This window comes from Penaeus vannamei, chromosome 20 (genome assembly GCF_042767895.1).
Source record: "Penaeus vannamei isolate JL-2024 chromosome 20, ASM4276789v1, whole genome shotgun sequence".
Taxonomy (NCBI): Eukaryota; Metazoa; Arthropoda; class Malacostraca; order Decapoda; family Penaeidae; genus Penaeus; species Penaeus vannamei.
The window spans coordinates 3,179,886-3,192,319 of NC_091568.1; the positions used below are offsets into that span (position 1 = coordinate 3,179,886).

General features: G+C 29.4%; 1 protein-coding gene across 1 annotated transcript in view; it reads left to right on the forward strand.

The window, feature by feature from the left end:
- LOC138865360 (techylectin-5A-like) overlaps positions 1-1,597 on the forward strand; it is a 6,438-nt gene extending 4,841 nt beyond the window's left edge. Inside the window, exon 4 of the mRNA XM_070135724.1 lies at positions 1,312-1,597. Coding sequence (XP_069991825.1) covers positions 1,312-1,477 — 166 coding nt within the window. The 3' untranslated portion in view covers positions 1,478-1,597. The remainder of the gene's footprint in view (positions 1-1,311) is intronic.
- Positions 1,598-12,434: the final 10,837 nt, after the last annotated feature.

Sequence of the window (12,434 nt, forward strand, 5' to 3'; positions counted from 1 at the left end):
ACTTCTGATATTTCATGCATATTCGTACTTATATTGCATATCTATAACACAGAACAACCCACCGTAAGATATCAAAAGCCAACTAGGCTATCATATTCAAAAATTCTCTGTACCGGTCGAAAAATAACCAGTACAGTAAAACAGCTAGCCGTCAACTGCGGCCATTCCCATTACGTCACAGAAGAGGGCGGAGCTTAGCGACGTGTCTCGCCTCCGATCACGATCGGAATAAGTGGGAATGAAAAGGCAGATAACTTAGCCCAAGAAGCAGCAGCGAAAAAAAAAAAAATGATGTTGCTATCAGTGCATCAAATATGCAGCAAACAAGAGGAAGAATAGAGACATGAATAAATAGAAAGAAAAGAGATGAAAGGAGACATAGAAACAATGTACAACGAGGTAACTATAAATGTCAACTACATTTTCGGTAGAAAAGGTGGCGGCAGGTCAAGGGAATCCGCCATGGGTTAGGGCGCAAGTGCTCTTGGGAGTGAAATATTCCCATGGAAGACTCGCTAAAAAGGTGTGAACGACTCTGACAATGGCATGTCAATACAAAGAACATTCCAGAACCTTTCAGAAGGGGAATCAACATAATGGTACCAATGACAGAGCATGGGATTAATGTAATTGATATTTTAGATACAAGAACAATTTACATGTGTAAGTTGAACGCAATGGTAAATACCTAGCCCAAGGATCTTTGCAATATACCCAGCTACTCCACAGGAATTGGGTATGTTTCGGTAAAGTTCAGTCAAAATCTCTCTCTCTCTCTTGTTCTTGATTTCGTTCTCTTTCTCTCTCACTCACTCTCTCTTACTGTTTATACTCTCTCTCTCTCTTATTCTTGATTTCGTTCTCTCTCTCTCTCTCTCTCCCTCTCTCTCTTATTCTTGATTTCGTTCTCTCTCTCTCTCTCTCTTATTCTTGATTTCGTTCTCTCTCTCTCTCTTAGTCTTACTCTTTATACTCTCTCTCTCTCTTACTTTTTATACTCTCTCTACCTATCTAAATATCTTCTTCCCTCCCCCCTTTCTCTCTCATTCTCATTATCCCATTGTCTCTCTTTTTCCCTCCCTCAGTATCTTATTGTCTATCTGTCTGTATCTCTCTCTCCCTCCCCCTCTCTCACTCTTTCTTCCTCCCACCCACTCTGTCTCTCACTCACTCTGCCCCCTCCCCTCTCTCTCTCTTTCTCCCTTTTATTTCCTGAAATGTTCTTCTTATTCGCCAACTACTTACCGTGGTTGTACAATTACCCAAAGACCATTTTTTTCCGGATAACATGTTGCCTTCTCTCCTTCGCAGATTCAAGAGTGGCTGGTGGCACAACAACTGTCACGACGCCAACCTCAATGGCCTGTACTTATCAGGTCAGCACCCGAACAGAGGCGTGGGCGTGAATTGGCGTCAGTGGCGTGGGGTTTACTATTCTCTCAAAACAGCCAGCATGATGATCAGGCCAGCAGCATAGGAGAGGCATCCTTAGTAGCGGCTGTGACTCTCGACCTTGATTCGGCACTGTGGCAGGACCGGTAAACTGGCGGAGAATTATTGATTTTCTTAGAACAAGAAATAAAGAGAGAGAGAGAGAGAGAGAGAGAGAGAGAGAAAGAGAAAGAGAGAGAGAGAGAGAGAGAGAGAGAGAGAGAGAGAGTGTGTGTGTGTGTGTGAGAGAGAGAGAGAGTTGGATTTCAACTCAGTTCCGTGACTGAAGTACATTAACAATTAAGGGCAAGAAAAGTGATTATTGTATTTCAAATCGCCAATTTCGACGCACAGATTTAATTTAATGTATTCAGTTAACATTTTATTTCCTTTGCACTGTTTAGCTTGCTCCACCATTAACCAACTTAGGTAAAATGTGCAGCTACGACAAATTATGATATAACATATAAACACACACGTTTATATATGTGTGTTGTGTGTGAGTGCGCTTTTGTTTAAATACATTGTGTGCGTGTGGGTTTGTGTGCGTATGTATGTGTATGTATATCTGTGTAGGAAAGGTATGATTATATCTTCAGAAATACATTTATATCTGGCGAAGATATAACCGAAACCTTTCAAATACACATATCTTGCACTGTGAAGGTATCAACACTCATTCCTTGTGTGTGCATGTGTGGCGTTTCATCAATTACTGAGAAACTGAACACAAGATACACACCCAAGGGCATGTGTGTCTCTGCATCATAAATCAAAACTGAATATTATTTATGTGGTTTTCATGTTCATCACATTGCCACCGAGTGTTTTTACGCTGCGTTTCACCTCAAGCTGCCGACAGAGTTCAGAAGAAAGCCCGCTGGCAGTTTCCTTCTCGGGGAAGCCAGTCAGCGAGGAAGTCGGCTTCTCGCTCCCAAGGCCAGGCAGTTTGATGTAACGTCGCTCTTATTAAATGTGGATCAAGTGGAGTGTTTACATTCTCCTCGCATGTCAGATGCATTCCTCCTACTTCGGATATGTGATAAAGTGTACATACATGCACACTTGCTAGCACACACACACACACACACACCACACACACACACACACACACACACACACACACACACACACACAGAGTTGAGTGGTTGGACAGTATATATATATATATATATATATATATATATATATATATATATATATATATATATATATATATACATGTATATATACATACATATATATATATACACATATATATATATACACACACACACGCACGCACACACACACACACACACGCACACGCACACGCACACGCACACGCACACGCACACGCACACGCACACGCACACGCACACGCACACGCACACGCACACGCACACGCACACGCACACGCACACGCACACACACACACACACACACACACACACACACACACACATATATATATATATATATATATATATATATATATATGAATATACATACATGTACATACATACATACAACCTGGCGTGACCTTATGAGAGCAGACCTTCCGAAAACTAAGAATTCGTGACAGAAAGTCTACGGGATCTACACGCCAGGTTTAAATACCATTGTCACCACAGGGCCGAGGACACAATTCCTTCCGGAGGGGGGTGGGGGGGGGGGCACCAACATCCGATAATGGGCCAGGAATCCGACACATCAAAGAAACACTAGCTTGATTTTGATGAAATCCTTTATGGTGTAACGGTTAGCATGACGGTCTTTAAATTCGTAGACCCGGGTTCGATTCCCGGCGGAGAAGAGCTTCAATATTTTTTCTCTTTTTTTTTTTGTTCTTTTCCTTCATGTATAGACAAGGCTCCCATAATGATGCTTATGATAATGAAACTAATAACAGTTATAGCAGTATCAATGATAATAATGATAAAGAATATGAATAATAATAATGATAATAAAAATAGGAATAATTAATAACAATGACAATGGTAAAGATGATTCTTATGGTGATATTGATTTAAGGATGATAATTATGGTTGTTGTATTAGTAGCAGTAGTAACGACAGTGATATTAGTAATGATAATAATAATAAGCTTAACATTAATGATAATGATGATGATAATAACAAAAAATAATGATAATAATAATGAAAACACTGATAATAATGACAACTACAAAAAAGATAATGATAGTATAAAGTAATATCATTGATAATAATAAAAAGAAATTATAATGATGATAATGATAACAGTAATGATACTATAATAACAAGATAATAATGATCATGATGAAAATGATCATCATGATCATGATGAAAACAGTGATGTTAGTAATGATAACAATAGTAATAATGATTACAATGATAATAAGAAAATAAAAATAACAACAATAATGACAATAACAATAATGATGATGATAGATATAATAACATTAATGATAACAGTAATGATAACAATAGAATTGACCAAGAATTATGAAAGTAATAATAGCAATATTCATAACAAAATGTAATGGTGATAATATGAATAGATAACAATAGTAATTATATGATAATTATAAAAACAATGATGATAATGATTTTAAAGATAATAATAACAAGGACAACAGCTACAACAGTTATGATAATATCTATAATAATGCAAATGAAATTATGACAAAAGGAATAATAATCATAATGGCGCAAGAAAACAAAGGGAGAAAGATAAATCATACTACTCTAGTCCATAGTGTCAGTATTTGTAAAAAGTGCAATTCATTTAATTTCAAGGTTTTATGAAATCCTCTGTGGTGTAACGGTTAGCAGGACGGACGTTAAATTCGTAGACCCGGGTTCGATTCCCGGCGGAGAAGACCTTTAGTTGTTTTTTTTGTGTGTGTGTTCTTTTCCTTCATGTATAGACAAGGCTCCCATAATGATGCTTATGATAATGAAACTAATAAGTTATAGCAGTATCAATAATAATAATGATGAAGAATATTAATAATAATAATGATAATAAATATAGGAATAATGATAACAAAAAAAATAATAATGTCATTATAATCAAGTAATCATATATATAATGATAAATGATAATAGTAATAATGATAAAAAACCGATACTAATTATACTAATTATCATAATGATAATAACAATATTCATAATAACAATGATAAGGATAATTAAAACAACAACAATAGTAATAATGACAATAATTATAAATCAGTAGTGATAATGATGATTATGATGATAAAAAGAATAATTACAGTAATAATCACAGCAATAGCAAGAATGACATTAATGATAATAAAAATAACAATAGTAATATATATAATGATAAAAAGAAATAGTAATGATATTGTTAAAAGATAAGTAAAAATAATAATCAAAATGAGGATAACAACAACAGTGATGATAATAATGATTTTAATCATAATTATAATTATAATCATAATCATGATTATAATTATAATTATAATCATAATCATGATTATAATCATAATTGTAATGATAATCATATCATAATTATAATGATAATAACAAGAATGATAGTAATGACGATAACAAATATACCAAAAGTAATAAAATAATAAAAACAATATAAACAATACTTATTATAGAAATGGCAATGATAATGACAATACAAGAAAATAGAAAGATAATTCACACTTCTCGAATCCATGAAAAAAATAAATAAAGAAATAAAATAAAAAAATGGATAAACACTAGAACCACATTTGATACACTGACATCCCTCTTCATGTCTGTGAATTGAGCGTAGTTGAAAGATCGGCGGCGAACCCAAAAACCCAGGTTCGATTCCATGGTAGTAGATATTTTTTTCTTGTTTTTATTTCACTTTAAGGCAAGGCTCTAGGAAGAAAATAGTAATGATCATAATGATCATGATAATGATAGTGATAAAAGTATTAATGATAATGATAATAAAAAACAGAAATAATGATAATAGTAAAAAGAGAAATAATGATAATAAACAATAATAATGATAATGATAAAAGATTGAAAACAATAATTATAATGATAATAATAATAATAACAATGATAATAATGATAATAAAAATGATGATAATAATAATAATGATAATAATAATAATAATAATAAAAATAATAGTAATAATAATGACGATGATAACAATTACAATGATAATGATAATGATAGTAATAATGATAATGTTAGATGATAACAACAGTAACAAACACAACAACCACAGCAATAATAATGATTTTAATGAACAGAAAAATATTATCCACAAAAATGAAAATAATAGCAAGAACAACAACAACAATAATAATAATAATAATAATGATAATAATAATAATAATAATAAAATAATGGTAATGGTAATGGTAATGGTAATGGTAATGGTAATGGTAATGGTAATGGTAATGGTAATGGTAATGGTAATGGTAATGGTAATGGTAATGGTAATGGTAATGGTAATGGTAATGGTAATGGTAATGGTAATGGTAATGGTAATGGTAATGGTAATGGTAATGGTAATGGTAATGGTAATAATATCAATAATGATGATACTAATAGTAATGATGCTGTTAATGATAATAATGATAATGAAATTAATAACAGTAATAGTAATGATACTAATTATCATAATGATGATAATAATAAAGAATATGAAAACAATGATAATGATGATAAAAACAATAACAACAATAATGATAACAATATCAATGATAACGATAAAAAGAAGAACAACAGTGATAATGATGATAATGATAATGAAAATCATGATAATAATAATAAGAACAAGAAAAATCTTAATTATAATGAAAATGATAATAAAATAATTATGATAAATTTTATAAAAAACAATAATGATGAGAAGAGGGAAAATTGATAACTACAATCATGATGGTGATAATGACGATGACGATGATGATGATGATGATAGCAACAATATAGAGGTTTATATTTATAAAAATAGCAGTAATAATGATAATGATAATAATAACAATTATGCAAAAAGGACGACAAAGGAAAGATATTCCATATTACTCTAATCTAAAGAAAGAAAGAAAAAAAACATTACAGCACTTTTGGAACAAGAAGAGAAGCATCCTGAACAAGTTCGTTCCATCAGTGTTTGTGATTAATTAAACTTAAAAAGGAAGAAATGGTTCAAGAAAGTCTCTGAAATCGTAGACTTGGGTTAGGTTAGACGGAGAGTACGAATGTAAAGTTTTTTTTTTTTTTTTTTTTTTTTGACTAGACAAGGCTCCAATGAATAACAATAATAATAATTATAAAAATGATGATTAATATAAATAACAATATCAATGGTAATGAGAATAGTAAAAATGTTAATACTAGTAAAAGTATATATAATGATTATAAAAGAAAATAAAAGTAATAATGGTAATATTGATAATAATGATAACAATAATGATGATAGTAATGATGATGATGAAGCATCATGATCGTAATGATAACAACGATGATAATAATGATATTAAGAATAGTAATAACACAATGGAAATAACGATAATGATGAAAACAATATCATTATTAATGAAGATGACAACAATAGAAATGACAATATAAATGATAATAAAAGTAATAACATTAATGAATAAAAAGTAATAATGATAGTAAGACTAGATAGCAATAGCAGTGATAACATTAATGATGATGAAGACAAATATAACAATAACAATAACAGCAGTTACAAAAACTATGATATCTATAATAATACAAATGAGATTATAAGAAAAAAAATAATAGTAATAGTAAAGATGTTAAAAAAAAGAAAAAAAAAGAAAAATCATACTACTTTAATCCATAATATCAGTGTCTGTAAACTGTAAAACTCATTCATATTCTCTTTATTTAAAAAACTTCTGTGGTATAACGGTAAGCACGACGCTCTCTGAATCCGTGGACCCGGGTTCGATTCCCGGCAAAGAATATTTAAAATATATTTTTTTCGTGTTCTTTTCTTTCACTTACAAGCAAAGCTCCAAGAAGGAACAATAATGGTAATTATAATGATGATAGTAGAATAGAAATAAAAATGATGAAATAGAAATAAAGATAATGAAAAAGTAATGATAATGATAAAATAGATAATGATGAAAATAACATTAGAAATAATAGTAACAATAATAATAGTAATAGTAACAATAATAATAGTAATAATAAAAATGCTAACAGTAATAAAAAAAAACAATAGTAATGATAAGGAAAATGATAATAAAGGATAAAAAAAAAATTAATTGTGATAAAAATAAATCAAAACCGTAGTAATAATAGTAATAGTAATATTAACAATGATAATAATAATAAGAGTAATGGTAATAAATGATACTGCTTATTATAATGATGATAACAATAATGATAATGATGATCATGATGTTAATGATAATAATTATTTAAATAACAACAACAACAATGGTAATGATAATAAAGATAATAATTAGGAGTGATAATAAAAATGAAAATAACAATGATAATAACAATAATTCTGATGATAAACACAATGATGATAAGAATAATGAGATTGATAATTATGATAGTGATATTAGAAATAAGTCATCATAACAAAAATGGTAATGATAAGAATAAAGACAACAATAGTAAAGTTAATGATAATGATAATAAAGGATGATAATCTTCATGGTTATAAAAATATATTATAATCATAATACTAATAATGTTATTAGTATTAAGAAAAACGATGATGATAATGGTAATAATGTGTGGCGTGTCATCAGTTACTGAGAAACTGAACACAAGATACACACACCCAAGGGCATGTGTGTCTCTGCATCATGAATCAAAACTGAATATTATTTATGTGGTTTTCATGTTCATCACATTGCCACCGAGTGTTTTTACGCTGCGTTTCACCTCAAGCTGCCGACAGAGTTCAGAAGAAAGCCCGCTGGCAGTTTCCTTCTCGGGGAAGCCAGTCAGCGAGGAAGTCGGCTTCTCGCTCCAAAGGCCAGGCAGTCTGATGTAACGTCGCTCTTATTAAATGTGGATCAAGTGGAGTGTTTACATTCTCCTCGCATGTCAGATGCATTCCTCCTACTTCGGATATGTGATAAAGTGTACATACATGCACACTTGCTAGCACACACACACACACACACACACACAGTTGAACGGTTGGACAGTATATATATATATATATATATATATATATATATATATATATATATATATATATATATATATAAATAAATAAATATATATATATATATATATATATATAAATAAATATATATATAAATATATATATATATAAATAAATATATATAAATATATATATAAAAAATATATATATATATATATATATATATATATATACACACACGCACGCACGCACACACACACACACACACACACATACACACACACACACACACACACACACACACACACACACACACACACACACATATATATATATATAAATGAATATACATACATGTACATACATACATACAACCTGGCGTGACCTTATGAGAGCAGACCTTACGAAAACTAAGTATTCGTGACAGAAAATCTACGGGATTTACACGCCAGGTTTAAATACCATTGTCACCACAGGGCCGAGGACACAATTCCTTCCGAAGGGGGTGGGGGGGGGGGGGGCACCAACATCCGATAATGGGCCAGGAATCCGACACATCAAAGAAACACTAGCTTGACTCTGATGTAATCCTCTGTGGTGTAACGGTTAGCAGGACGGTCGTTAAATTCGTAGACCCGGGTTCGATTCCCGGCGGAGAAGAGCTTCAATATTTTTTTTCTTTTTTTGTGTGTTCTTTTCCTTCATGTATAGACAAGGCTCCCATAATGATGCTTATGATAATGAAACTAATAACAGTTATAGCAAAATCAATGATAATAATGATAAAGAATATGAATAATAATAATAATAATAAAAATAGGAATAATTAATAACAATGACAATGGTAAAGATGATTCTTATGGTGATATTGATTTAAGGATGATAATTATGGTTGTTGTATTAGTAGCAGTAGTAATGACAGTGATATTAGTAATGATAATAATAATAAGCTTAACATTAATGATAATGATGATAATAATAACAAAAAATAATGATAATAATAATGAAAACACTGATAATAATGACAACTACAAAAATGATAATGATAGTATAAAGTAATATCATTGATAATAATAAAAAGAAATTATAATGATGATAATGATAACAGTAATGATACTATAATAACAAGATAATAATGATCATGATGAAAATGATCATCATGATCATGATGAAAACAGTGATGTTAGTAATGATGATAACAATAGTAATAATGATTACAATGATAATGATAAGAAAATAAAAATAACAATAATGACAATAACAATAATGATGATGATAGATATAATAACATTAATGATAACAGTAATGATAACAATAGAATTGACCAAGAATTATGAAAGTAATAATAGCAATAATCATAACAAAATGTAATGGTGATAATATGAATAGATAACAATAGTAATTATAATGATAATCATAAAAAACAATGATGATAATGATTTTAAAAATAATAATAACAAGGACAACAGCTACAACAGTTATGATAATATCTATAATAATGCAAATGAAATTATGACAAAAGGAATAATAATAATAATGGTGCAAGAAAACAAAGGGAGAAAGATAAATCATACTACTCTAGTCCATAGTGTCAGTATTTGTAAATAATGCAATTCACTCAAATTTAGGTGTTTATGAAATCCTCTGTGGTGTAACGGTTAGCATGACGGTCGTTAAATTCGTAGACCCGGGTTCGATTCCCGGCGGAGAAGACCTTTGATATTTTTTTTCTTTTTTTCGTGTTATTTTCCTTCATGTATAGACAAGGCTCCCATAATGATGCTTATGATAATGAAACTAATAACAGTTATAGCAGTATCAATGATAATAATGATAAAGAATATGAATAATAATAATGATAATAAAAATAGGAATAATTAATAACAATGACAATGGTAAAAATGATTCTTATGGTGATATTGATTTAAGGATGATAATTATGGTTGTTGTATTAGTAGCAGTAGTAATGACAGTGATATTAGTAATGATAATAATAATAAGCTTAACATTAATGATAATGATGATAATAATAACAAAAAATAATGATAATAATAATGAAAACACTGATAATAATGACAACTACAAAAATGATAATGATAGTATAAAGTAATATCATTGATAATAATAAAAAGAAATTATAATGATGATAATGATAACAGTAATGATACTATAATAACAAGATAATAATGATCATGATGAAAATGATCATCATGATCATGATGAAAACAGTGATGTTAGTAATGATGATAACAATAGTAATAATGATTACAATGATAATGATAAGAAAATAAAAATAACAACAATAATGACAATAACAATAATGATGATGATAGATATAATAACATTAATGATAACAGTAATGATAACAATAGAATTGACCAAGAATTATGAAAGTAATAATAGTAATATTTATAACAAAATGTAATGGTGATAATAAGAACAGATAACAATAGTAATTATAATGATAATTATAAAAACAATGATGATAATGATTTTAAAAATAATAATAACAAAGACAACAGCTACAACAGTTATGATAATATTTATAATAATGCAAATGAAATTATGACAAAAGGAATAATAATGATGGTGCAAGAAAACAAAGGGAGAAAGATAAATCATACTACTCTAATCCATAGTGTCAGTATTTGTAAATAATGCAATTCACTCAATGTTAAGTTTTTATGAAATCCTCTGTGGTGTAACGGTTAGCATGACGGACGTTAAACTCGTAGACCCGGGTTCGATTCCCGGCGGAGAAGACCTTTGATATTTTTTTTCTTTTTTTTGTGTTATTTTCCTTCATGTATAGACAAGGCTCCCATAATGATGCTTATGATAATGAAACTAATAAATTATAGCAGTATCAATGATAATAATGATAAAGAATATGAATAATAATAATGATAATAAAAATAGGAATAATTAATAACAATGACAATGGTAAAAATGATTCTTATGGTGATATTGATTTAAGGATGATAATTATGGTTGTTGTATTAGTAGCAGTAGTAATGACAGTGATATTAGTAATGATAATAATAATAAGCTTAACATTAATGATAATGATGATAATAATAACAAAAAATAATAATAATAATGAAAACACTGATAATAATGACAACTACAAAAATGATAATGATAGTATAAAGTAATATCATTGATAATAATAAAAAGAAATTATAATGATGATAATGATAACAGTAATGATACTATAATAGCAAGATAATAATGATCATGATGAAAATGATCATCATGATCATGATGAAAACAGTGATGTTAGTAATGATGATAACAATAGTAATAATGATTACAATGATAATGATAAGAAAATAAAAATAACAACAATAATGACAATAACAATAATGATGATGATAGATATAATAACATTAATGATAACAGTAATGATAACAATAGAATTGACCAAGATTTATGAAAGTAATAATAGTAATATTTATAACAAAATGTAATGGTGATAATAAGAATGGATAACAATAGTAATTATAATGATAATTATAAAAAACAATGATGATAATGATTTTCAAAATAATAACAACAAGGACAACAGCTACAACAGTTATGATAATATCTATAATAATGCAAATGAAATTATGACAAAAGGAATAATAATAATGGTGCAAGAAAACAAAGGGAGAAAGATAAATCATACTACTCTAATCCATAGTGTCAGTATTTGTAAATAATGCAATTCACTCAAATTTAAGTTTTTATGAAATCCTCTGTGGTGTAACGGTTAGCATGACGGCCGTTAAATTCGTAGACCCGGGTTCGATTCCCGGCGGAGAAGACCTTTAGTTGTTTTTTATCTTTTTTTGTGTGTTCTTTTCCTTCAAGTATAGACAAGGCTCCCATAATGATGCTTATGATAATGAAACTAATAAGTTATAGCAGTATC